General features: G+C 37.3%; 6 protein-coding genes across 10 annotated transcripts; 3 read left to right on the forward strand and 3 right to left on the reverse strand.

Moving 5' to 3' along the window:
* The first annotated feature begins 286 nt into the window (after window positions 1-286).
* LOC108472377 (ABC transporter B family member 4-like) lies at window positions 287-6,310 on the forward strand. The gene is made up of 13 exons (XM_017773860.2): window positions 287-649; window positions 952-1,359; window positions 1,475-1,529; window positions 1,622-1,797; window positions 1,916-2,137; window positions 2,233-2,471; window positions 2,560-3,085; window positions 3,186-3,459; window positions 3,765-4,639; window positions 4,742-5,008; window positions 5,100-5,363; window positions 5,466-5,759; window positions 5,880-6,310. The coding sequence occupies exons 2-13, from the start codon at window positions 1,024-1,026 to the stop codon at window positions 6,237-6,239; spliced, it is 3,888 nt and encodes a 1,295-aa protein (XP_017629349.1). The 5' UTR covers window positions 287-649; window positions 952-1,023; the 3' UTR covers window positions 6,240-6,310.
* A 1,836-nt stretch (window positions 6,311-8,146) lies between these two features.
* LOC108474226 (diacylglycerol O-acyltransferase 3) lies at window positions 8,147-9,821 on the forward strand. The gene is made up of 2 exons (XM_017776161.2): window positions 8,147-8,655; window positions 8,863-9,821. Exons 1-2 carry the CDS (start codon window positions 8,203-8,205, stop codon window positions 9,613-9,615), a joined length of 1,206 nt encoding a protein of 401 aa, XP_017631650.2. The 5' UTR covers window positions 8,147-8,202; the 3' UTR covers window positions 9,616-9,821.
* Window positions 9,822-10,993: 1,172 nt separating this feature from the next.
* LOC108474143 (L-cysteine desulfhydrase) lies at window positions 10,994-13,505 on the reverse strand. Of its 4 annotated transcripts, none has more exons than XR_008274436.1 (3): window positions 11,926-13,499; window positions 11,367-11,448; window positions 10,994-11,284 (listed from the first exon to the last, which is right to left on the reverse strand). XR_008274436.1 is itself a non-coding variant. In XM_017776064.2 (2 exons), exon 1 carries the CDS (start codon window positions 13,283-13,285, stop codon window positions 11,930-11,932), a length of 1,356 nt encoding a protein of 451 aa, XP_017631553.1. In that variant the 5' UTR covers window positions 13,286-13,505; the 3' UTR covers window positions 10,994-11,288; window positions 11,926-11,929. The 4 variants fall into 4 exon arrangements, 2 of the variants coding, with proteins under 2 accessions (XP_017631553.1, XP_052877672.1); XR_001869860.2 differs by having other exon boundaries at window positions 10,994-11,288; XM_017776064.2 differs by lacking the exon at window positions 11,367-11,448 and having other exon boundaries at window positions 10,994-11,288; window positions 11,926-13,505.
* A 6-nt stretch (window positions 13,506-13,511) lies between these two features.
* On the forward strand, window positions 13,512-18,239 carry LOC108473919 (protein transport protein SEC23-like). 2 transcript variants are annotated; one of them, XM_017775740.2, is made up of 7 exons: window positions 13,512-13,901; window positions 13,980-14,085; window positions 14,176-14,797; window positions 15,011-16,831; window positions 17,424-17,540; window positions 17,649-17,720; window positions 17,840-18,239. In XM_017775740.2, the coding sequence occupies exons 3-7, from the start codon at window positions 14,318-14,320 to the stop codon at window positions 17,975-17,977; spliced, it is 2,628 nt and encodes an 875-aa protein (XP_017631229.1). In that variant the 5' UTR covers window positions 13,512-13,901; window positions 13,980-14,085; window positions 14,176-14,317; the 3' UTR covers window positions 17,978-18,239. The 2 variants fall into 2 exon arrangements, with proteins under 2 accessions (XP_017631229.1, XP_017631230.1); XM_017775741.2 differs by having other exon boundaries at window positions 14,183-14,797.
* Window positions 18,240-18,457: 218 nt separating this feature from the next.
* LOC108472826 (uncharacterized) lies at window positions 18,458-19,762 on the reverse strand. The gene is made up of 6 exons (XM_017774385.2): window positions 19,585-19,762; window positions 19,454-19,501; window positions 19,285-19,345; window positions 19,091-19,195; window positions 18,808-18,975; window positions 18,458-18,724 (listed from the first exon to the last, which is right to left on the reverse strand). The coding sequence occupies exons 1-6, from the start codon at window positions 19,647-19,649 to the stop codon at window positions 18,662-18,664; spliced, it is 510 nt and encodes a 169-aa protein (XP_017629874.1). The 5' UTR covers window positions 19,650-19,762; the 3' UTR covers window positions 18,458-18,661.
* Window positions 19,763-21,901: 2,139 nt separating this feature from the next.
* Window positions 21,902-25,231, reverse strand: LOC108473014 (probable WRKY transcription factor 47). The gene is made up of 5 exons (XM_017774585.2): window positions 24,843-25,231; window positions 24,614-24,685; window positions 24,357-24,509; window positions 23,237-23,581; window positions 21,902-23,147 (listed from the first exon to the last, which is right to left on the reverse strand). Exons 1-5 carry the CDS (start codon window positions 25,074-25,076, stop codon window positions 22,431-22,433), a joined length of 1,521 nt encoding a protein of 506 aa, XP_017630074.1. The 5' UTR covers window positions 25,077-25,231; the 3' UTR covers window positions 21,902-22,430.
* Between the last annotated feature and the right edge of the window lie 736 nt (window positions 25,232-25,967).

Genomic DNA, 25,967 nt, shown 5'->3' on the forward strand with positions numbered 1-25,967 from the left:
CACCTTGGATTAAAATTCAGGTGTTAAAAGTTTGTAAATATAGGCATTAGGGAATAACACTCGACGTTATTATTTTTATTTTCTTCTTCTTATTATTATTAATCTTGTTATGAAAAAAGAAAGGTGGTCCAGGATAGTACTATATTGTATAGAAAACGAAGCGATATCCCAGTAGATATGGTCATTTCAAAAGAGAGGATGATTTAGGCTACCAAATCATGTTGATTTTAGCCTTGGTTTGTTTCCTATTTCTTGTGATTCCCTTCGGCAATTTGATGATGAGAATGGTTGTCTTTTTCAGTGGCAAGTCACTACTCCAAGCCATGCCAAGCCAGCAATCTTATATTTTATGCCGTTACACTATTGTTTGGAGACAAGGAATAAAACAATCGGGATACGGTTGATGAAAGTGAAAACCCCAGAAACTTTTGACTAGGTTTGCAACACTTCAGCCCAGGGTTTGATTGAATAACGGTGAATGATACTTTTTTACATGGAAAAAAAGGCTTGCTGGTCAAGGCAAATACTCACCAGTCACCAAAGAGCATATAAATATGCTTTTAAACAGAGAGCGGCTAGCCTTTAACAAAGTTTGGAGTAAGTTGAAACTCCAAATCCCTGAGAGTATTTCATTTCGAACTTTTATCAAGTAAATGTTTCTCAATCTCTCTTTTCATTATTCTGTTCTGTTCTTATCTTTGTCTTTTTCCTTGGTGACTTGGGAGGGTATCTCAAGTTTGGTTTATGCTCAAATGATGCCTTTATAGAAAAAATTTCTTCACTTTCTGTTGCACTGCTGATAAAGCATAACTGCAGCTTTTGCAAATTTGTTTTTTTTTTTTTCCTTTAGACGGGTGCTTGGGAGTCATTGTTGCAGAGAAATTTCCTGTTAATAAGAGGGGAACAATCTTGCTTAAATTAATTGGCTTAAATTAATTGATTTGTTTGCAGCAGCCACAACATAATAAATCCTATAGATTCTGAAGTTGTTGAGTATCAAAGTAATTGCTTGGGAGCCACTCAATGGCCTCCGAGAATGGTTTTAATGGTGAGAAAGTTACCGACTTGCATGAAGCCGGCACATCGAAAAGCCAGGAAGAGTCACAGAAAGTCCCTGGCGATAATGGAGAAAATCAAGATCCTGAAAGCAGCAAAGGAGATGAGAAAACTAACACGGTTCCATTTTACAAGCTGTTTGCATTTGCTGATTCTACGGATATCTTATTAATGATCGTCGGCACAACCGCTGCAACTGGGAATGGTCTATCTATGCCCCTTATGACAATCCTGTTTGGGAATCTCATTGATTCTTTTGGAACAAACCAGAGTAATGGCAACGTGGTTGAAGCTGTCTCCAAGGTATTTCTGCATGTAGCATGAACATAGCTGGTGTGTCTTTTTACTTTTAGTTTATTGTTTTGTTTAAACGTCTCACATGGGGATTATTAACTGAATTCTTAAAACCATATCTAAGGTTTCTGTGAGATTTGTCTACCTGGCGATGGGGGCTGCGGCGGCTGCGTTTCTCCGTAAGAAAATCTCTAATTTAAATCATATTGCCTGATGTTTAATGTGGCTTCAGACTCATGCTGAAAAGCTTGGATATTGTTATTTTTTTCAGAGGTGAGTTGCTGGATGATCACAGGTGAGAGACAAGCTGCACGAATACGGGGCCTGTACTTGAAAACCATATTGAGGCAAGACGTTGCTTTCTTTGATGTGGAAACAAACACAGGGGAAGTTATTGGAAGAATGTCGGGGGACACAGTTCTCATACAGGACGCCATGGGCGAAAAGGTATACGACTATACTATCCTAGTCTTGACTAGGATGTTTAGAATCTTCGTTGAGTAAGATGTTTTCATTGGAATCATAATACACATGTAACCATGGAATATTCACCTCTTTTTTGCAGGTAGGGAAGTTTTCACAATTGATATCCACGTTCATTGGAGGCTTTGTTATAGCATTTGTCAAAGGATGGCTTCTTACTCTCGTAATGTTATCTGCTATCCCTCTACTTGTAATATCTGGTGGAACCATAGCCGTTATAGTATCCAAGATGGCATCCCGGGGACAAAATGCTTATGCTAAAGCTGCCACTGTAGTTGAACAGACGATTGGTTCGATCCGAACTGTAAGTTCTATATTAAAAATAGTCGCAGCTAAGTTATCAATTTTTGCTCCTATTTTTTGGTGAAAATATATGGCCAATCATTGACTTGATTCCAGGTTGCGTCGTTTACTGGTGAGAAGCAAGCAATAAACAATTACAATAAGTCACTTGTTACTGCTTATAGATCAGGCGTTCATGAAGGCACCGCTGCTGGAGTAGGTATTGGCTTAGTTATGCTAGTTATATTCTGCAGTTATGCTTTGGCTGTCTGGTTTGGTGGGAAGATGATTTTGGAGAAAGGGTACACTGGTGGTGAAGTACTTAATGTGATCATGGCTGTATTGACAGGTTCCATGTGAGTTTAAATTTTGAATTTTGTCCATCTTCTACTTTATTAAGCATGCTTCATAGGCTAAATTCCTTGGTACCTACGGACGTTTCAGGTCTCTGGGGCAAGCATCTCCATGCATGACTGCGTTTGCGGCTGGTCAAGCTGCAGCGTTTAAGATGTTTGAGACCATCAAAAGGAAGCCAGAGATTGATTCCTATGACACGAGTGGAAAAGTGTTGGAGGATATTCGTGGGGATGTAGAACTGAGGGATGTTTATTTCAGTTACCCTGCCAGACCAGAGGAGCAAGTTTTCAGTGGATTCTCTCTTTCTATTCCAAGTGGCACAACAGTAGCTTTGGTTGGACAAAGTGGAAGTGGGAAATCAACTGCAATCAGCCTGATCGAGAGATTTTATGATCCACAAGCCGGTGAGGTTCTTATCGATGGCATTAATCTCAAGGAGTTCCAGCTTAGATGGATAAGGGGAAAGATTGGTCTTGTTAGCCAGGAACCAGTGTTGTTTACGTCAAGCATAAGGGATAATATCGCATATGGTAAAGAAGATGCAACCACGGAAGAGATAAGAGCAGCAGCTGAACTTGCAAATGCTGCTAACTTCATTGATAAACTACCTCAGGTTTTAGTTTATTGTCCGATTAATTTTATTTTATATATCAACTTCAATATATGAATTGCACATTTTAATTTACTTTTGAAACTATGGACTCCATGCATAGGGACTAGATACCATGGTTGGAGAGCATGGAACTCAGCTTTCTGGTGGACAAAAGCAGAGAGTGGCAATTGCAAGAGCAATCTTGAAAGACCCACGGATTTTGCTTTTAGACGAAGCTACAAGTGCACTCGACGCAGAATCTGAAAGAGTTGTTCAAGAGGCATTGGACAGGATAATGGGCAATAGGACTACTGTCATTGTTGCTCATCGTTTAAGTACTGTGAGAAATGCAGATTCGATTGCTGTAATTCATAAAGGAAAGATGGTTGAAAAAGGTAGTTATAATCATATATTTCTTGAACTTCATCTTAATTGTAAGTGGAGCTATCTAACAGACGCATGTTATCAAGGGGATACATTTTTATTCCACTAACTAAACCTGGATTTGCCTGCATGTTGGTGTATTTTCAGACATTTTGCGTATTTCCATTGCATATCTTAAATATTAAGGAATATGTTTGTAACACGTTTAACATATTGCTTGTAGTTCTTATTTCTTTTTTTTTCATTTGCATCAGCAGTGTTATGCTCCACAACAACATACTTTATCACAGTCGATAACATTTCTTCGAATTGACAGGGTCGCATTCAGAACTACTCAAGGATCCTGAGGGAGCTTACTCTCAGCTCATTCGTTTACAAGAAGTAAATAAAGGGTTGGAACAGCTTGCAGATGTATCAGATGTTAATCAAGAATTGTTCAGACAATCGAGCCTAAGAAGGTCATTCAAGCGATCAATCAGCAGGGGATCATCTAGAACTAGCAGCCGCAATTCTTCTTTCTCTCAACCTTTTGGTTTACCTACTGAAATGAATGTCACTGATCCTGCAATGTTAGATACAGAAGACCCTGCTGAACCACCATTGAAACAGGCTAAGGAGGTTTCTATCCTCCGGCTTGCTTACCTCAACAAGCCGGAGATTCCTGTGATCTTAATTGGAACTCTTTTTGCAGCTGCCAACGGTGTGATACTTCCACTTTTCGGTATCCTGATTTCCAATATGATCAAAACATTTTATCAACCTCCTGATGAATTGAAAAAGGATTCAAGATTCTGGGCACTGATATTTTTGTCCCTTGGCCTGGCATCATTTCTGATAAATCCTGCTCGAACATACTTCTTTTCTATCGCCGGATGTAAATTAATCCAACGAATCAGATCAACATGTTTCGAGAAAGTGGTCCGCATGGAAGTTGCTTGGTTCGATGAACCTGATAATTCAAGTGGTTCAATAGGTGCAAGGCTCTCGGCAGATGCAGCCTCGATACGTGCCCTGGTTGGAGATGCACTAGCTCAGTTGGTCTCAAGCTTTGCATCAGCATTGGCTGGTTTAGTTATTGCTTTTGTTGCAAGTTGGCAGATGGCATTTATTATCCTAGTACTAATCCCTCTCATAGGGGTCAATGGATACATTCAAGCAAAATTCATGAAGGGATTCAGTGCAGATGCAAAGGTATGCCTGAATATTGCTTACATGATTGTGAAAAATAAGTAAAAGGGGCATATATTTTTAAGAATATTATTGATTTATACATGTATACATAAATTGTTGCAGATGATGTATGAGGAGGCCAGCCAAGTTGCCAGTGATGCAGTTGGGAGTATAAGAACAGTTGCTTCCTTTTGTGCAGAGGAAAAGGTAATGCAACTCTACAAAAAGAAATGTGAGGGTCCAATGAAAACCGGGATAAGGCAGGGTTTGATTAGCGGATCAGGATTCGGACTTGCGTTCTTCTTTCTGTTTTCTGTTTATGCAACAAGTTTCTATGCAGGAGCTCAACTTGTTGAGCACGGCCAGGCGACATTCACAGATGTTTTTCAAGTGAGTTTGACATCTTTGGATCTTTTTTGTTAAGGCATGCTATTTAATTTTGTATGTCCCTATGATGCTGAAACCAATATTTATTTCGCAGGTTTTCTTAGCTTTAACCATGGCAGCTGTTGGAATTTCTCAATCAAGTTCCTTCGCTCCTGATTCCAACAAAGCCAAGATTGCGGCAGCTTCCATATTTGCAATTATTGATCGCCGGTCTAAAATAGACCCAAGTGATGAGTCTGGGATGACACTAGAAAATGTGAAAGGGAATATGGAGCTTCGTGATGTTAGTTTTAAGTATCCATCAAGGCCAGATATTCAAATCTTCCAAGCCTTAAGCTTGTCTATTCATGCTGGAAAGGTAAACGATCCTTTTGCCATACTGAACTCGCAAACACATCACTTATCAACATAATTGTAGAGACTAAAATCATACACGTATCGATCATTTTGTTTCTTTCAGACAGTTGCCCTGGTTGGAGAAAGTGGGAGTGGGAAATCTACTGTAATCTCATTATTGCAGAGGTTTTATGATCCTGATTCAGGAACTATCACTCTTGATGGAGTCAAAATCCAAACGCTCCAATTGAAATGGCTGAGGCAACAAATGGGGCTTGTCAGCCAAGAACCTGTTTTGTTCAATGATACAATCCGTGCCAACATTGCATATGGAAAGGGAGGAAATGCAACTGAAGCAGAAATTATAACAACATCAGAGTTGGCCAATGCTCATACGTTCATCAGTGCATTACAACAGGTTACAGATCTTTTTGAAAATAGTCTCCAAATTGGCTCAATAATGCAACCATTACAAAATAGTCTCCAAATATGCTTTGACTAATGACTGGTTACTGATCTTTTCACCTATATAATCCAGGGTTACGATACCGTGGTGGGAGAGCGAGGACTTCAATTGTCAGGTGGACAAAAGCAACGCGTAGCCATTGCACGAGCCATCGTTAAAAGTCCAAAGATACTGCTATTAGATGAGGCTACAAGTGCATTGGATGCAGAATCAGAGAAAGTGGTTCAGGATGCACTAGATAAAGTGATGGTGAACCGCACGACGGTTGTAGTTGCTCATAGGCTATCCACAATCAAGAATGCAGATGTTATAGCTGTGGTTAAAAATGGGGTTATTGTAGAGAAAGGAAAGCATGACACTTTGATAAACATCAAAGATGGTTTCTATGCTTCCTTAGTTGCACTTCACATGACTGCTTCCACTTCTCAGTAGGACTTACAAGTGTTGAGAGTCGAATATTCTACTTAATGTTACCTATGATTGCATTAAGTGATTGAATTCAATTTTACCTCAGCCTCTTAGAATTTGCAAGATAGTTGCTTGATACAATAATTCATGCAGATAATCATATATTAATACCCAGAGGCAAATGCTGTTTTCATGATACGTTTGCTCGTTCCTCTGAATCCTACGGAAGAAAGAGTCAGATTTGATGAGATAAACCATGGGAAAATTAAAGAAACTCTACTGCATGTCTTATAATGATGGATAATGGCCAAAGCAATTTTTTTTAGAATAAAGTAGAGAAGTTTGAAGAAAAATGTTTAGGTTTTTAAAATATCATTATTCCTCGTTATCGTTTTTATTTTGCTCAATCAATTTTAACGGTGTGAATATTTCAAAATATATACGTACCACTTCTTCCTCTCTTTTTTTTTTTTTTGCAATTTTAATCCATTTTAGTTACTTTTATTCATTTTACTTATAAATTTTTAATTCTTTCATATATTTTTCAAATAATATTTCAACTATAAATATTATTAATTGAGTAAAATTAACATTTTCTATTACATTCAAATCAAAATGTTACCTTTATACAATTTTATCATTTAATTAATCTACATGTATTAATTATTTACTTTATAATTAAATTAAATCACTATTAATTATAAAAAAATTATTAAAATTAATACTATGTAGAATAAACGTTTAAATTTAAATCTACATAAAGAAAAAACAAACAGTGATCAAATTGAATGCAATTAAAATCAAATTAAATTAATTAAAATTGAATTAGTGATGAAATCGCACATGTGGTAAACTGAAAATGACCAAAAAGAGAGTTAAAACATCACTAGAAAAAGTGGCGGATTTGGGGGCCAAAAAAAAGGTTGAAGCGCAGACACACATTTTTTTAATTTTATTTTGTTAATAGTAACTTAATTTGTACTATTACAAATAAGTATAAAATAGTGTTAGCTTTTTTTTAAAATATTTTAATTTATATAAGCTATTTGATTTATTCTTTCATATTTAATTTTAAAATGAAATATTTAAAATTACTTTTAATGACCATATATAGAAACTTATCTTTAAGAATTGAATTAAAGACATACTTAAAACAAATGGTGGCAAACTTTTATGATGGATATTATTTAAAAATATTTTATTTTAAATTTTTAAATTTATTCTAATATCAATTATCATGAACTTACATATTATTATGTTTTAATTTTATAATCATTTTGTTAATAAATCGTTGCAAAATTAAAAATAATTATGACATAATTAAATAATTAAACATTTATTTTATTTTCACTTTCTCAACCATACTATTTTTATATCAAATTTTAAAAACAATATAATATATTTTAATTAATACACGATAGTAATGAAAATAATTTAAACTATTATATAATAAATAAATTATTTTAAAATAATATATAACAGCTATTGATCTTTTATTTACTTAAAATATATTTTAAAAATTATTAACTATATTTTTTAAAAGTATTAGGACTTAGGAGTCGTAATAGTACTTATCCGGATATTCCCCCAAAAAATTCGTAGCCAGTTTTCCTGCCCGTGGCTTTTTACTAATTTTCAGGATTTTTTTATTTACAAATAAGGACACGAAGTGATCGTTAGACCTATGTGGCAATTAGAGAGACAACGTAAAGCCACATGGCAGAAAAGCCTCTAGGAGCTGGCAAAATCCTAGCCGTCAATATTCGGATGATGTCATCGCACCGCTGATATTAGAAAAGAAACGCATGCCAAAGTGCAAGTAAAGCGTGGCAAACCGAATTCCTCACGAGCGCGCCACCGCCAAGCGCAACAATCCTTCCACATCAGCTTTAGATTTAATCGAACCACTAATAGAGTGCCACATGTGCTATTTCCTTCCCTTCCAGGAAACTGAAACCGTTGAAGGCAACGTATATTCAATATATGAATGCATTCTTCTCAATCCATTCTTATATTTTCCAAGCTAAACGGGAATCGAAACCATCTGATTCACGCCATGGAGACCTCTGGCATTGTTTGGAAGACAGTTTCAAGGTTGCCGGCGGCTAGGGTTGATTTTAGCGGACGGTTATCCAGGGAGTTGAATCATGGTGTTGGAAATTCCAGGGTTTCAGTTAGGCCGAGGATTAAATCTTGCAGGAGATTGAGTTGCCAGTTTTCTGATTTAGGGCATGTCCAGTATTATGTGTCACCGAGGGGTGGTGGTGGTGGCGATGCCACGAAGAAAGACAAGGGAAAGAGCTGTGAGATTAAACAAGTCAAGAAGAAGCTGAAGCTTCTCAAGCGGTTGTCCAAGGACTTGTCCATGCTTCCTCAGATTGCTAATGGCGAGGATACTAGGATTGGATTGGCCGCTGAAGTTAAGGCCACGATCATTCATGTAAGATATTAATTTTCCGTCTTCTTTTTCTACTTCTGTTTTTTTGTGATTGCTTTGATCTGGTTCGTGCCGTGACAAAATGGTTTAATTGCTCTTTAATTAAACTAAGAAGCTTTCTTTGTATGAGAATTGTGAAAAAAGAAATTTTGAAGTGGGATTTTTGTGATATATTGGATTAAAACCTCATATGTTGTTTTGTTCTTTCAGGAAGCAAGCGGTGTTTTGCAGGCCCAACTGCAAAAGTTGAAATCAGAACAAAAGGAGTTGAAGAGAAAATTGAAAGAGGAACGAGCCAAGCTGAAAGCCACTTTTGGGAAATCAGAATCATCATCTTCCTCTGAATCAAGTGACAGCGAATGTGGGGAGGTAGTTGACATGAAAGCCCTGAGAAACAATGCTTTGAAACCTTCCCTAGAGGCAGAAACACCAACTGGCAATGCTTTGAAACGACCCGAAGAGATAGTTATAGAAGCTCCAACGGTGGCAGAGGAAGCAGCATTAGCTAACTCGCTCATGGAACTAGAAAACTCAGATTCAAGCCCCCAAATTCGAATACGAGTTCCTCTTGCTGGATTGGATGGTGAATGTTGCAGTTCAAATGGCTTCAAGGATGGGCAGAGCAACATCCTTGTGGAAGGGACATCAACCAAGCAGATTGAAGTTTGCATGGGTGGCAAGTGCAAGAAGATGGGAGCTGCGGCGTTGTTAGAAGAGTTTGAAAGGAAGTTGGGGGAAGAGGGCACTGTTGTGGCGTGCAAATGCATGGGGAAGTGCAAGACCTCTCCAAATGTAAGGGTCTTGAACTCTCAAACGGAAACTACAACAAGAATCAATGAAGACTCTGTTAGACTTGGGATTAATCCTACATGCACGGGTGTCGGGTTGCAAGACGTTAACCTCATCGTTGCAAATCTTTTGGGCAAGAACATAGATGATGAATGTCTGATACTCTCTTCTTGAGACTTCATTTTGTTTCATTCTTCGATTACGATCATGAATTTGTTAATAGTGTGAATAGGGGAAATATAGTGGATGAGCTATTGGCATGGATGAAACTACTTTAAATCTAGGCTCTAGCTATCTAGATGATAATGTAAAATGCTTTTATCTTTCAGTTTTAGAGTAATGTCGAATGCAGCTTGAGGTTTTTAGTTTGTTCTGCAAAATTTGTGCCAAAATTTCATCATTTCCCTTCTTTCCGCTCTCCTCCTCCTCGGTTTTCCAATCGCAGGTTCTAACATAAAATTTGGTAATGCATTACTACCGATGAACAAGCCACTAATCGATTCGCAGTGACTATATAGATAAACATGCAATAATTTCACCAATTTAATGTCAAAAAGGATGTTGGCAGATTTGGGATTTGATTGTGGCTCCAAAGGTTAAGAATTTCGTGTGGAGAGTTTGTCATAATCTTATTGCTGCTAGGAACGTTGTTTCCAACATGATTCGGAACATGATTCGGAATTGTTGGAACACATTTTTTTCTCGATTTGAAGTTTAATTACAAAACAAGCCAAGAAGGCTTGTCTAGTTTTAAGAAATGCTGGGGATGATGTTGCCAACCTTCTCGCTATGTTTGTCTCTATTGATATGAAGGAGCTTGTTTTGTTTGTGCGGTTGGCCTCTATGGAAGTCCAGAAACTGTTCTGTTTTTTAGAACATCCTCAGGAGGCTTTTTGAGTTGTGTGAACAGGGATCTCTCTGCCTCTTACTGGGGCAGGAAGTGACTGCAAAGATTCACTAAATTGGCAAAATTCTCCTTCGCCTTTGATTGAAGCTTAATTGTGATGCATAATTTGATATTGAGGTGATTTGCTTAATTGTGATGCATAATTTGATATTGCAGTGATTTGCAGGGACTATAATAGTGATAACGCTCGTACACCTCTGCTGAAACCGTGGTGATAACACCCGTACACCTCTGCTGTAACCATTGCAATTCGTCAACTCTGCCCCTTGGCAAGTCAAAGAGGTTGGTCTCATGTTTTTGTGAAGTCTTGATTAACTGCAGCTTATTCAAAAATTAAAGAAGTCAGTTTCTTGTAAAGATTGGAAAATATTGCGATCCTATTGTAATATTGTGTTTTCTTGGTTAGCTGGTATGGCAGGGTAGCGCCCACACCTTCTGACTTGCTCATTCTTTTGTCTAATGTAATCTGAGGCTTCATGCCGTTTTCATGAATGAAAAATGACAATGCTGTTGGAGGATAACGCATGAAGATGTCTTGATAAATGCTAAAGACGCTTGCTTTATGGAATTCATATCAGACAAGGATATACCGATTACACATACATATAAATTCAAAATATTGCGATACAATTAATGAACAACATATTTCAGCTGAAAGCAGGTTTAACTGCTAAAAAATGCTGGATTCATTCATACATTTATTATTGCCGAACTACAAGGGATTGATACAAAGCCCTAGGCACCTGTCAGACTACATTGGCAAAAAGTTATTCCAAAACGCTTTCGCGGTTCCAAGAGGCACACATAATAGCTACTTCTTCTACCTTCTCTTTCCCAATCATTTTTGGTTCTTTAAAAACTGTGTGATGTCGCAAGCATCAGAAAACTGGCAAAGCACGTACGTTATTCCATGGAAAGCTGCTCCAACCTTTATGACTGCCTGACAAGCGCAAATAGAAGAAATCAAGGTACATAATCTTCTGGATTAGAATAAATTTCATACAAATTGAGAAGGCACATTAAGTTATATCTAGCATGAAATCAACTGTCCCAAGCCCCCTTTTTGCCTCTCCTTTCCACCTCCTGTGAATATAGGTTCCCTGGATTATTAATGCATCAGTATGAGCAGTACACTACTAAGTTTTTAGAAATGTCATTCAGACATATATACTCTCTGGTTACTAATATTAACCTAATTCCAGTCTTCCATTAGTATTGTGATATAAACAAAAAAGAAAGCAGAGAAAAGATCCAAGAGGAATAGGCAGGTTAAGACATTTCACATGCAATTTCATCATGGTGCAATTAAATGAGAATCAGAATACTTCCACAGGCATAGAGATATTGAAGAAATATTGGTTTTTCCTAGTAATAGATTTAGGAGCATAAGACTTTCTACAGGAACACAATTAATAATAACAAGAAACACTAACTCGGTCTTAGGTTTCAACATTATATATGTTCTCATTAAAGATAAAGAGCAACGATGATTAGCTTTAAGCAGGCAAGTAACACTTCTTAACAGAAAATGCCACAAAAGCAATCCAACATTGAGCAAATTAAGTCAAAGAAATTACCTCTTCATTCCTTAAAAAGCATTTTGCAAGTCTTCCCATCCTCGACTAACTGATTAATAGCATCCCTTAACTTCTCATAATCCTCCAATGTATTATAAACTTGATGAGAAATTCTCACATATCCCGTAATAAATCCATCCTTATCTCTAACACCCTCTTCCCCATCCTTTGGAACCTGATGAAAGATTGGAACTTCAACCTCATAACAATCCCGCAAATGTGACCTCAACTTCAAAGCATCCTTCTCACTATTAAGGCACAACCTCGACGGCAAACCAACCATAATCATTGCAGCAGACATCTCCGGGGGAGACCCTAAATTTGTCCCCCATGATTCCGCCAACATCTTCCCCATCTTCACCACTTGATCATGGTTCCTCTTCATTATCCCCTCAATCCCTCCTTCGAACCTGTTAACAAACTCCAAAACTGCAGGAACAACTAACTGAGAACTATAATCCCTAGTCCCAGTCCAGGCGCTTTCGATAGGCAACCCATTTCCATACTCATGTGAAACAACAGGGTGATGCAAATCAGATGATGTAGTCGATTTATTACAGTATAAAAATGCTACAGAAGGCGGGCAAAAGAACCATTTATGTAAATTGCTAACATAAAAATCAGCTCCAACTTCTTTAACATCCACTTTCACACTCCCAATAGCGTGAGCCGCGTCTACGAACACCTGCTCTATTCCTTCCGCTCTACAAATCCTAACTAACTCTTTTACCGGAATAACAACCGATGGCATTGATGTAATATGATCGATAATCGCTAACCTTATCCTTCTACCGTTGGATTTTCCTTCGTCGATCGATTTTTTGAGTTCGGATATGATTTCTACCTCTGAATTTACCGGGAATGGTAGCCGTACCTCAATGACGGAGCCGCCGGCCCGGGTGACGTACGCTTGGATTGATTTTTTGACGGCTTCATACGCGCAGTGGAGCATCAAAACAGTGTCATTTTTCTGGAACTTCCCTTCGGCGAAACTGCGGCCGATCCGTTGGAGCACGATGGCCGCAGCGGTTGTGGCGTTATCGACGAGGGAGACCTCGTCGACGTGGTCAGCGTTGATGAGGTCCTTTATAATTTTCCGCGAAGCCGTTATTCCGTCACGAAGGGAATTAAAGTAAAAGGCATCAGGTTGACGGAGGAACTGTAGCTGCCAATGGCGTTGGGCAGCAAGAACCGAACCGGGACAGCTACCGAAACTCCCGTTGTTGATGCGTGCGACACGTGGGTGGTGGTGAGAGAATTCGTCTCGGATATCCGACTCGGTAATGAACTGAGATGAAATTTTGGGTTTCTTGGAGCTGCGGTGAGTCGACTCACCGTTTCTAGGGTCATCGTGCTGCATCGGCAGAGATAAGGAGCAAATGGAAGCAAATAAAAGGAAATTAGGGTTTTGTCGTGAAAATGGGCATGATTTTAAGAACTGGACAGTCGACAGCTACCAAACAGTGGTAGTGCCCTTTTCTTGGTTTTATTTGGTATTTTTTTTCCAATAAAAGGTTACCGTATTCGTTTCCAGGGCAAGACTGGGACCGATGATAATCGAATAGATAACGATGATGCAAGCAATACGTCTTCGTTTCTTTTCCTCTAAACAATTTGGGGAATATGCAAGTCCAGGGGTCATGAGCTTGACACGTAGGAATGTAGAAGCGGCGTCGTTTCAATGAAGAACACGTCACACTGTATGCTGTCAACAGCGGTCGACCAATCAAAAGAAGCGATCGAGCCAGCAGTGCAAAATGAACCATTACCGTAGGTTGAAATGGGAGATCAATGACAATGGCAACGGGCTCTGTTTCTGGTGCTCCCTTCGCTTAATCTTAAGCGCCGAAATCCCAACAAGAGACGGAGAAGAAAGAGAGAGTTAGATCAAGAAGAGTCAAACATAGCTAGGGTTCCAACTCCTTGAGAATTCAAATAAAACACTCTTCTTTCTTTCTTATCCCGTCTCGTATCAGGTTGGGATTTTCTTAATTTTCTATTATATTCACAAAACCTAAATTTAATCTCATTTCTTTTTCGATTTTGGATTTTAGATTGGACTTCGGAAGAAGGGATTGTATTGAAGCTCGAATTGAGGTGAAGATAGGGAGTTAAGTGATCAAATTCCCCCATTTTTTTAATCCTGTGAGGTTACTTGTGGTGAGTTTTTGGGGCATTATTGAATCTTAATTGATATCTTGAATTGGGTTTCCTTCAAAATCCAATCTTGTTCTTTGTTTGTTTATGGAGTTTTAAGGTTTTCTTCCGGCTTTTGCCGGTGAACATTGCGTTGAAGTTCTTCGCAAACGCTTTAATCCTGCACCTTTGATCCTCTTCGAAGAGCTGGAATTTGATCGGCATTATATTCAATTAAGGGAAACTTTCAATTGCAATGGCCACTCCGCCACAAGCTTCCCCTGGATACTCTAGAACAATTACTCCTCAGATGGATTCTCTTTCGTCTAAACCTGATCAAAGTGCAATGTCTCCTGCTCCTCCCACAATCTCCTCTGGGGCACCTAGGTTTCCTCCGCCAATTTCACAACAAGATCAGATCCCTTCCCCTTCAATAAAATTATCCACTATGCTATCTCCAGCAAATGGAGTCAATACTGGAAGCTCTGTTCCCCATATGAGTACTCCCCCTGGTCCCCCTGTATTTGCATCACCAGTCCGGCCTGCTGCTGTGCCTTTCCGAACCTCTCCTGCAACTCCTCAGCCAGTTGCTTTCTCATCAGCTTCGTCTTTGCCCACATCTTCTCCTCCCTATTTTTCAAATGGGTCGGTTGAGCTGCAACAGCAACTTCCCAGTGCTATAGAGGAACCTGTGCCTGATGGAAAGTCACCATGTGTTTTATTCTCGGCTCATAAGGTATCTTTCTTTCCTTGTCGGATGAGATGTAAAGCTAATATATTTTTATTGGTCTTATGGCGAGTTTTTTATGTTTTTTCTATCAAAGTCTTGAATATCTTTTTCAGAATTTTATGATTATGTACATATTATCAAATTTTACATCCTATTGATCTTTGCAGTTATATGCAGTATTTCTATCCAAAATTTATTTATCCTTATTTTGTGGACCAGGTGTTGAAACACAAGAAACAAGCAAACGTACCTAGCTTAGGTTTTGGAGTACTGGTTTCTCCTGGGAGGGACACTTCACCTGGTCCCCAAGTGATACAACGTGATCCTCATCGATGCCTTGATTGTGGAGCTTATTCGAATTTATACTCCAACATACTAATTGGCTCAGGCCAATGGCAGTGTGTAATTTGCGGGAATCTAAATGGAAGCGAAGGTGAATACATAGCATTGAGCAAGGAAGAGCTTCGTAATTTTCCTGAGTTGTCATCACCTTTGGTTGATTTCATTCAAACAGGGAATAAGAGGCCAAGTTTTGTTCCGGTTACTGATTTAAGAACTTCTGCACCAGTTTTTCTTGTCATAGATGAATGTTTAGATGAGCAACACCTTCAGTATTTACAGAGCTCCTTGCATGCATTCGTTGATTCACTGCCACCAACAACTAGAATTGGAATCATTTTGTATGGTCGTGCAATATCAGTCTATGACTTCTCAGAGGAATCCATTGCATCTGCCGAGGTGATTCCAGGTGGAGCTTCACCAACTCAGGAGGCTTTGAAAGCATTGATTTATGGGACAGGTATATACTTGTCCCCAATGCATGCTTCAAAAGAGGTGGCACACCTGATATTCTCCTCTTTGAGGCCTTACAAGTTGAATGTTCCAGAAGCATCAAGAGATAGGTGCTTAGGTACTGCAGTTGAGGTTGCTCTAGCTATTATTCAAGGTCCATCTGCAGATTTTTCACGAGGTGTAGTTAAAAGGCCAGGTGTTAACAGCAGAATCATTGTGTGTGCTGGTGGACCAAATACATATGGCCCTGGATCTGTCCCTCATTCTTATACTCACCCTAATTATCCTCATAAGGAAAAGACTGCAATAAAATGGATGGAGCATCTTGGTCGTGAGGCTCATCAACAGAACACAGTCGTAGACATTCTCTGTGCTGGAACTTGCCCTGTAAGGGTTCCTGTGCTGCAGCCTCTTGCAAAAGCTTCAGGAGGTGCTTTTGTTCTCCATGATGATTTTGGTGAAGCCTTTGGTATGAACTTACAAAGGGCATCAGCCAGGGCTGCTGGTTCCCATGGTTTGTTGGAGATTCGCTGTTCTGATGATATTCTTGTTACTCAGGTTGTCGGTCCTGGTGAAGAGGCACATATAGAAAACCATGAAACCTTTAAGAATGATCTTTCTCTCTGTATTCAAATGCTGAGTGTCGAAGAAACACAATGCTTCTCCATATCAATGGAGAATAGACATGACATCAAGAGTGATTTCATTTTTTTCCAGTTTGCCATTCAGTACTCAAATGTTTATCAAGCTGATATAACTAGAGTGATTACTATCAGGTTGCCAACTGTTGATAGTGTTCCAGAATATCTTCAAAGTGTTGAAGATGAGGTGGCTGCCGTCCTAATTGCCAAGAGGACTCTCTTGGGAGCAAAAAGTCATTCTGATGCAATTGATATGCGTACAACAATAGATGAAAGAGTTAAAGACATTGCTTTAAAATTTGGCTCTCAAGTGCCGAAGTCAAAGCTTTGTCGGTTCCCAAAGGAAATCTCTCTACTACCAGAGTTTCTATTCCATCTTAGGAGGGGTCCATTGTTGGGAAATATAGTTGGTCATGAGGATGAGAGATCTGTACTGCGGAATTTGTTTTTGAATGCATCCTTTGATCTTTCACTTCGCATGGTTGCCCCTCGCTGTCTGATGCATCGGGAAGGAGGCACTTTTGAAGAATTGCCAGCTTATGATCTTGTCATGCAGTCTAATACAGCAGTTGTTCTAGACCATGGTACAGATGTCTTCATTTGGTTGGTATGTAAATTAAACCATCTTTTAGTTTTGGCTTGTATATCTGCTATAGTTGCTTCTGTGTTGTTCATCTTTGACCATAGAGCCTGGCATTCATGTTTGTGCTATGTGGTTCAATTCTCACGTTGTGATTGAATAGGAGACCCAAAAATTTACGTAGTCTGGGTGTTCCTATGCCACTCATGAACAACCATCGTGCCTGGTTATTATTCAGAATTGTATTTCTTTCTGTTAATATCAGGCCACGGTAGAAAAGTGATGATGGCCTGATGTAGGGGGAACATGGTTGGAAAGGCTTGGAAGTGAGAAGCTATGCATGATTTGCTAAATGCACAAAGTGAATATGATCGTAGTTACGTCATCCATCTAACATGTTTTTTATCATATTCACTTTTTTAAGTTATATGTATACATACCCTGTGATATATGACCCTGGATGAATTCATCTCCCTTTTCACTCATCTACTTGTATGTGTTAGCATGGTATGTTTTGAGGGAGAGATTGATGGATTGCTATGCTTGAATTGTATTTAGAAACTATATTTATTTATTTCCGTGACAATATTGAACATCTTCCTGCCAACTGCTGGGTCAGGGTGCTGAACTTGCAGCAGATGAAGGAAGAAGTGCTGCAGCTTTGGCAGCTTGTAAAACATTGGCAGAAGAGCTTACAGAGTTACGATTTCCAGCTCCTCGCATCCTTGCATTCAAGGTTCTTTTTCTTTTAAATTGCCCCAACCTTCTATTAACTGTGCATTGTCACGGTTTTTTTTTTTTAGCTATCAGAAAGAAAAGAACCTAATGATGTGGTTTGTCGCAGGAGGGAAGCTCTCAGGCTCGATATTTCGTTTCTCGGCTGATACCAGCACACAAGGATCCTCCTTACGAGCAGGTAAGAGGAAAATGGGAAAGCCTTTTCGCTTTTGGTCATAATAGGCCTATATCTATGTCTGTATTTTATTGAAAATGGGTATTTAGAAAACAATTAACAATGGCGTGATACGTATGCAGGAGGCAAGATTTCCACAGCTTCGAACCTTGACAACAGAACAGCGGACAAAACTGAAAAGCAGTTTTATTCATTTTGATGATCCTAGCTTCTGTGAATGGATTCGGAGTTTGAAAGTGGTGCCACCAGAACCAATCTAGGAGATGTTTTACCTTTTTTCGCCAAAAGGGGGAGTCCCAGAGAGTTGCATCCAACCATCATTTATTGGGATTTCTACTTCTTTTTGTTCTTCTCCTTGTGAGGGGATTGTAAATGTAACTCATTCATGTTTTCTTTTTTCGTTTCTTTTTATTAATTATTATTATTATTTTCTTTTCTTGCTCTCTCTTTGATAAAGATATCACCCTCATTTAAGCTTCAAATAAACAGCTATACTTAATAGAAACTACAAAGTTTTTAACATTTTTCACTTTCTTTGCTTAAAATGCTTTAGTAGAGAGCAATAGTTTCACTTTACTGCTACCCTCCTGTTTTGGCTTTGTGTCCTATTCCCCAATTTAATTTAAAAAAAAAAATATTTTTTCATATATGTAGAAAATCATATTTTTATATTTATGTTTAAAAATATATCCGAATACAATTGCTTAGGTTTTGTGTTGTAATTTTTCAAACAAAAAACAGATCTCAATCATGTGAGGCTTTTCTGCTGGTTTCTCATAGATATCAATTTCTACATTTTAAATCCCTTTCATTACCATAGGGACCATAACAACATAGAATTAAAAAATAATAATAATAAACAGCTCTTTCATTCCATTCTGACTGCAAAAAAGAAAAAAAAAAAAAAAAACTGGCAAGTCATATTGAACTTGAAGCAGAGCCCTTTAATTGGGTTCGTCACCATCAAGAATTTCCTCCATGATTTGATTGATAGCACTTCCTCGAGCCTATAGTTTAAAAGACAAATATTTCAGCACATAGTCAAAAACACCCTAGGTTAAAAAACAATCAGCAAAATCGAGATCCTAACCTTTACTCCAATTGCAACAGCTGTTTTTAGCTTTACAAGCTCACCCAATCTTAAGGACCCCTTTTTATCATCTTTAACAATGATCAACCGTACCTTTCTTGATTTAGCCAACGTTGGCAGGTGCTTCGTCAGCCACTTTGGGTTGCAATCAGCAGCTAACAATATAGCCTACAAACGCAACAAACATACACCAAGTCTCGAGCTACTTAACAGCAAACGTACAAGCAATAAAAAACTAACCCTAGCTGCTTGTTAAAACATGGGTAAAACCAGGATAGCTAACCTGAAGTCTAACAAAAGGTGATTGGGCAGTGGTCCCGTCGTCAATAATGGCTGCCATCCGTTCAAGTACACGTGTTACGTCATTAACACCGATTGCAAATTGTTGCTAAATGCCACAAATATTATAATCAGACAATAATAAAACCACAAGGTTAGTCGAAAAAAATGAGTACAGCATTGGCTAAGACATCAAACCTTAAGCCACACTTTTTCAGGCAAGGAGTTTCCAGCCAGCGCTCTGGCTGACTCTATCCCTCTGTTCATTGAAATAACATAATAAAATTTAACTACGTAAAACAACAAGTAGTTGAATTGAAAAAAAAGGGTATTTGTTAATCGAAGCTAATTGTTTCGAATTATTTACCTTCGGATTGATTCAAGCACGTGAATGAGCCGTTCTCCTTCATAGCAACTTTCAGGACCCGAAGAAAAATAAAAAAGTAAGAAATCAAAAGACAGTTTTTATAAAATCTAATGAAATTAAAAGAGACATACTCTTGCTGTTGAGGAAGGGCGCCATCCTGAATGTTGTTTTTAGCCGCCTTGTTTCTAGGCGGCATGTTTCTTGTTTGCAGAGTTCGCTCGCTCCTTCTTCGATGAAAAGTTCATAAGAAATCTATTTAGAAAAGTTCATTGAACTTTATGGGGTATTATGGTCCTAAAATTGGCCCATTTATATAGTTGTCAAGTTAATAGGCCCATGGCTAGTTCCAATCTTGCATGGCTATAACATTTAAAAAAAAACTAAACCAAATCCAATGATCCAAAAAAGGGAAAAGTTTAGGCTTATTATCCAAAGAGATGGAAAAAAATAGAGGTAAGCAATGATATTAGCAAAGTGTGACCGGTTTAAATATACTACAATCTATTCTTTCAAATTTTAAAATTTAATCTTTATATTTTAATTTAAAGGACATTAAATATTTATATTTTTTATTTAAAATTTTGGTCTCTCCGTTTAATTCCGTCATTAAAGTTAATCATGTCAAAAGTAAAATAATTTTTAACGCTCAATAATTATATTTTTATCAATTTGGTCTTTTTACTTTAAAATTACATAAAATTCTTAAAATATTATTTTCATACTTTAAATAAAATTAATAAAAATTAAAAAATATATAATTTTATAAAATTTTAAAAATGGTTTTAAAAAATATAAATAAAATTTCAATTCTCAATGTTATCTAAATCAGACTGAACCAACTAGTTCGATGGGGAACCTGTTGGGTATCGGTCCAATGAGAGGTAAAAAAATTAGTTGATTTGCGAACCGATACAGATTAGTTGAATCAAGTGAAAAATCAGTTGAACCGATTTTGAATTGGTCTAACAAATTGGTTCTAAACAACCAGCCCAATCATTTCAAAACAAATAAATTATTAAAAATTATAAAGATAGATTCAATTGCCAATTCAACTATGCTTCAGTCCGGTTCAACTAGTCTATATCGATTCATAGGTCTATCGAATTTTAAAACTTTTAAACTTTTTTAGCCCTCGACATTTATAGTTTTTTTGACAATTTGGTCCATACTCTTTAAAAGTATGCAAATTTTTTAGGTAAACTACCTAACTAGTAACTCAACTTTTTAGGTGCTTTCATTTTGGTCACTCAAATAAAAAATTTTCAAATTGGTCGCTACCGCTACAATAATTTATTGTTTTGGTCACCTATCCATTTTCTCATTAAGGAAGCCTGATGTGACATGACACATAATGTGCATATAATTAGTCCTTGTAGGCTGATATTTTCCATGTAAGTATATAAATATTTTAAATCCATTCTCTTCTTTTCTTTTCACCATAATGTAAAAGCTCTAATCCTAAAATTATCTTTTTTCATAAACTTTCTAGTATGTTTTCTCTTAACGAATTTCCTGATAGATGCAATAATTGTAAGCTTGCAAGACAGGTTTGTTCTTTGGGAGTGTTCTCAATGAGATTATTGTTTGAAAGATCCATGGTGGTAATTAGTTAAAGAATGTGGTATATTCATGGAGTCTCCCTTTCATACTAGCAATTCGCTCCTTAAAAACTCCCATTAACGAAGTAATCAATAATTGCATTTGTGTCATCTGGTTTGGCAGCCATTGCAGTTAAATTTTGGAAACATTTTGGTATTTCCCGACAAATTGTTCACACCAAGGTCCAAGATTTGCAGTGAACTAGGCTCTCAAAGCTCACAATTTTGGGTAAGGGCTTTTACGTTACCAAAAAATAGGAGAAGAAAATAGATTTAAAATATTTACATAATTACATGGAAATGTCAGCCAGCAAGGACAGACATCACGTGTCATGCCATATCAACTTCCGTTAGTGAGAAAGTAAACGAGTGATTAAAATGATAAATTATTTGATCAAATTGAAATATTTTTTTATTTGGGTGATCAAAATTAAAGCACCCAAAATATTAAGTGATCAACTAGATAGTTTACTTAATTTTAAAAAAATTAAATTATTATATATTTAAAAACATATATTTTTAAAAAATTATAAATTATAAAAATATATATATGAAAACTCTTTAAAATTCAAAAACAAAAATAAAAAGATTTTTAAAATATAAAAATTAAAATTTAATGTTATTTAAATTAGATTAAAAATTAAGTGTGCATCGTATGATGAGAATTCAGATTAAAAATCAGTTGAATTGGGAGTTTGGCTTTTGATATTTTTTTCTGGATAATACTAAAACTGAGGGGTTGAAACATTGGAGTGCCTTCAAAGTCTTAACCCATTAAAGTAGAAGCCCAAATCACCTTAGTTATCATAAACCTCGGATGAAAGGGTATTTTATCAATCAGACGATATCATTTCACTACTAATCAAATTCATTAATTTATTAAATAAAAACACTTAATTAAAACATAAATAAGTGCTTGTCCATAATTTTACTATACATGTGTATCTCTTCGTAAAAAACTTTAAATTTAATTATTATGTAGAAAGATTTTCTACAACACAAGAAATTCATTCTTACAGTTATGCTTAGGATAATATATTCTCTAGGGAAAGTATAGAGCATCTTTAGATTAGAAAAGGCGGTCATTATCTAACAACCAACAATCAGTATACTGTTGTTGATCAAAAGAGTAGCAAGAAATCCCTTAATATCTCGGAGGTGCAACTGTATTTGCCTGTACATCAGATCTTGTTCCAAATATTTTACTGTTTTGATCAAATTGAACATCGGATGGCGCCTGGAAGTGGAACTACCTGTTTTTATGATCATACAAGAGATGGACCCTTCTCTCTAACCGGCTGATTACCTAGCAAACGCTTATGCAATAAAAAGTGAAAATATCACGAGCCTGAGAAGACCCAAATTTTTAATCACCCTGGCTAGTTAGCCGAAAAAGTGGTGCAAGACTGTGGAAGCTGGGGTGATCCGGGAAGAGTAGCTACCCGATTGGAGGAATTGTTATTGCCACCGTTGTTGCTTTTTGGTGCTCCAATAATTTTCGAAATAGCTGCGGCTAAGGCTCTGCTGAAATTTGGATCAGAAGCAATGGCTGCTGTAACAGTTTCAACCATAGAAACAGGAAGTTGCCATAACTGCATTGCCGATACTGCAGATAACTTGGGAGGAGCCAACATGGAGTGCCCTAAAATCTGTGGGTAACCGTGCACAGGTAGTGGAAATGTAGCTGCGGAAGGCGGCGGCCATAAGAAGGGAACGGCATTTGGGCCCTGAGTCAAGTCAAGGGTTACGATAGGGAACGGTGCCGCTGAGGGGGCCATTGTGGATGCATTGGGTAAGGAAGGAAAGTAGCCAAAACTTGGTAGGCTAAGGCCATCCTTGCTTGTTGTTGAACCTGATAGCAACATTGCTGCAGCGGCTGACGTAGTGTTAGCCAGAGCAGTGGCTGCTGGTGGTAGAGGATGATTGTGATTCCCTTCATATGTGGTTATGAGAATGCTTTTATCCTCCGCACATCTTTGCACCTGCTTACGTACTGGGCAGCCAACAGCCATGGTGCAACGGTAGTAGGCTCGTGGGCAAGGATTACCCTTGGCCAGCTTTTGACCATATTTCCTCCATTGACATCCATCGCTAATCTGAAAATTTTCATCCATCATTTTCCGCAAATTTGTCTTAAACGTTGCAAATAGAAATTGTACAGAAGCACTTTAGTATATATACTTACCAAGGGAGCTTCTGATCTGGCTCTAATCGACACTCTGGCTTTCCTAAAAGGTACTTCAGAGACTTGCTCTTCCTTGTTAGAATGATCTAGCTTTAGACATTTTGTCGGTCTCCAGCTTTGAGACGTTTTATCGGAACCATCTTCAACAGAAGCGTGCTTTCCTGGAATTTGATGTTCACCTTCCTTCGATACAACTTCCATATTTTTCCCTGGGGATGCTGACAAATCTTGTGTTCTATCGTTAGATGCCGAAGGTTCATTGACATCTAATGCAGCCGATGGTCGTGGGTCCATGAACTGTGGGACTGACATTATGGGACTTGACGTGCCATTTACTGCATCCTTCTGTTTGAAAATAAAACTCTTTCATTAGCCAATAGCCACACACACACACATATAAGCTTGATATATTCATCCATGAGAGTTGAAAAACAATGCTAGTCTTATTAAACAATCTCCATCGCGCATCTAAATATCAAAATCAAACGACACTGTTTTATATTTAGGGTATACACCATGTACTGATTTAACCTAAGAACGATGGGGGTTTGAAGAAAGGAAAACAAACTCTTTTATCTTTTTATTTAGAATCGTCTAAAGAGTGCATACGATGGGTTGGAAAATAAGCCTAAATAGGTGGTTGAGCTGACGCCGCCTATTTTGTTTAGTTGCTAGTCTTTTTACTCTAGCCCTTCATTTACAAGGGCAATAGGTGTGGCACTTGGTGAAACGTATCTATAGATTGGGGGATTGAATTGTTCATTAATTTAATGACAATTTTACCTTGAAAGATATAGGAAGTTTTCCAAAACAACAAGGTCTAAATGTAAATGTAAAAATTTTCGAGAAAAGATGATACCGGATCAAGGGAGCGCACTCTCCCATTCATGTGAAGCACGTTAACCAAGTTTACTTATTTAATTTACACATAAAAGGGACATATTTGATGAATTGTCAACACCATAGAAATAAATATTAACAAGCTTTAATGTTTAGTTGTTCTTAAGAGGATAAAATGATTTTGATTCTTCTATATCTGATTGAATACTGAATTACATAGTAAACTGATGATATATACTAGAAAATATCTGGTGTTTTGAATTCAACTTAAATATTTCACCTTTTCTGTTTTATTTCCAAGCGCCAGTTTTTGCACCGCCATGAATAGTTGACCTTGCAGCTCTTTGTAGCTTTTGGTAATCTGACCCAACGTGCATCTCAGTCTCCTATTCTCTTCATTTAACCTTTCTAACGCAATCTTAACATGACTGATCTGAAAACCCCAATTCACCATTCAACAAATTGAAACTCATAGACCAAAGAAAATTTTAAAAATATGGTAGAACGTTTTTCGAGTAAGAAATAAGAACAACTTACTTCAGCTTTGGGTTTCTCTTCATTGGCTATCCTTGAAACTCCGGAGCTTGAACTGAGAAGATTTAATCCAATCTAAAACGCCATATATATTTAGTCAATGAAAGTAAACTCAAAATTTCCATAATAACTCCAACTAGTACTACTATGAATTTAAATTAATAAATATAAACAGAATTTTTTTTAAATAAATCATATTATAGTGATAATAATGATAATCCAAAAACCTTACGTTTACATCGGAATCTAACAAAGAAGATAAAGGACTATTATTATTATTATCAATCTTTCTCCCTTGATGACAATCATGTGATTGATTATGATTAGGAAAGAAATCCATTTCCTTGATGAGAGGCTTAACATGATCGCCGGAATCATCTAGGGCACCATCAGGTTCACCAGAATCCTGGGTGGGACAATCACCAGAGTGCAAGAACCTCAGTTCTCGACGGAGCTGCTTCTCCATGACTAAAGGAGAAACTAGAACAAAGAGAAATAAGAGAGCGGTAGTTATGTAGCTTTTTCAAGCTTTCAACAAGAAAGGAGCATTTTCACCATACTTTTATAATAAAATATGGTAATACTACTGTTAAAAAAAGAAACGACTTAACCTTAGAGAGGTGGTCCAAAATTTTATATATAAAAAAAGGAGTATTAATGTGATCTCTAAGGACCTATCATCGACTTATCGTCCAGTCTCATCCGTTGGAATGAAAGCTTACCCTTTTTTCCTCGCGGGAGATATGTCGTGACAGTTGATTGCAAATTGGAGACGTGGCAAATTTTGGGTGAGGTGGAACAAAGCAAGGAGTGAAACGGTAGGGGTTGAGACGGGAAGAACGGATAGGGTATGGGCGATCCGTTTGGGGACGTCGTCTTGAGGTCAACGTAATTGACGGCTCGGGTCCATCAGATGGTGGTCAGGGATTTTAAAAAAAAGTTTGGTCCAGGCCCGGTTACGGGAGAATACCTAATCTCACTGACTTAAACCATGTCATCACGTCATTTTTTAGATTAATTAGTTCACATCCACGCCATCATATGCTTCTCTGCCTGTACTTATATTGTTACCGGTGAATTGAGTATTAATGCAATTAGAAATTTATTAAATTATTTCTATTATAAAATAAATTATATTATTATATATGTGTTTTTTTAATGTAAAATCAATATAAAAAAACATAATATTTGGACTTCGAGGCAAAGAATTTTAAATCTTCAATTTCATCCTTTCAATAAAAATTCATTTGATTTTTATATAAATTTTAATAAATTTATTTATTACAAAAATTTTCACCCTTATGCTGCAAAATTTTTACTCGTTTGTTTTGCTTATTTACTAAAATAAAATACCATA

Source organism: Gossypium arboreum, chromosome 11 (assembly GCF_025698485.1).
Source record: "Gossypium arboreum isolate Shixiya-1 chromosome 11, ASM2569848v2, whole genome shotgun sequence".
In the NCBI taxonomy this organism is placed as follows: Eukaryota; Viridiplantae; Streptophyta; class Magnoliopsida; order Malvales; family Malvaceae; genus Gossypium; species Gossypium arboreum.

Coding starts and splice junctions, on each gene's coding strand:
- LOC108472377 (XM_017773860.2), top strand. CDS start 1,024: ATGGCCTCCGAGAATGGTTTTAATGGTGAGAAAGTTACCGACTTGCAT. Junction 1,798..1,915: donor AGGACGCCATGGGCGAAAAG/GTATACGACTAT, acceptor TCTTTTTTGCAG/GTAGGGAAGTTTTCACAATT. Junction 2,138..2,232: donor CGATTGGTTCGATCCGAACT/GTAAGTTCTATA, acceptor ACTTGATTCCAG/GTTGCGTCGTTTACTGGTGA.
- LOC108474226 (XM_017776161.2), top strand. CDS start 8,203: ATGCATTCTTCTCAATCCATTCTTATATTTTCCAAGCTAAACGGGAAT. Junction 8,656..8,862: donor TTAAGGCCACGATCATTCAT/GTAAGATATTAA, acceptor TTGTTCTTTCAG/GAAGCAAGCGGTGTTTTGCA.
- LOC108474143 (XM_017776064.2), bottom strand. CDS start 13,285: ATGCAGCACGATGACCCTAGAAACGGTGAGTCGACTCACCGCAGCTCC.
- LOC108473919 (XM_017775740.2), top strand. CDS start 14,318: ATGGCCACTCCGCCACAAGCTTCCCCTGGATACTCTAGAACAATTACT. Junction 14,798..15,010: donor TTTTATTCTCGGCTCATAAG/GTATCTTTCTTT, acceptor TTTGTGGACCAG/GTGTTGAAACACAAGAAACA. Junction 17,721..17,839: donor AGGATCCTCCTTACGAGCAG/GTAAGAGGAAAA, acceptor ATACGTATGCAG/GAGGCAAGATTTCCACAGCT.
- LOC108472826 (XM_017774385.2), bottom strand. CDS start 19,649: ATGCCGCCTAGAAACAAGGCGGCTAAAAACAACATTCAGGATGGCGCC. Junction 19,502..19,584: donor GCCCTTCCTCAACAGCAAGA/GTATGTCTCTTT, acceptor GGGTCCTGAAAG/TTGCTATGAAGGAGAACGGC. Junction 19,196..19,284: donor CTGAAAAAGTGTGGCTTAAG/GTTTGATGTCTT, acceptor TGTGGCATTTAG/CAACAATTTGCAATCGGTGT.
- LOC108473014 (XM_017774585.2), bottom strand. CDS start 25,076: ATGGAGAAGCAGCTCCGTCGAGAACTGAGGTTCTTGCACTCTGGTGAT. Junction 24,510..24,613: donor AAGAGAAACCCAAAGCTGAA/GTAAGTTGTTCT, acceptor TGGGGTTTTCAG/ATCAGTCATGTTAAGATTGC. Junction 23,582..24,356: donor TTGGAAATAAAACAGAAAAG/GTGAAATATTTA, acceptor ATTTTCAAACAG/AAGGATGCAGTAAATGGCAC.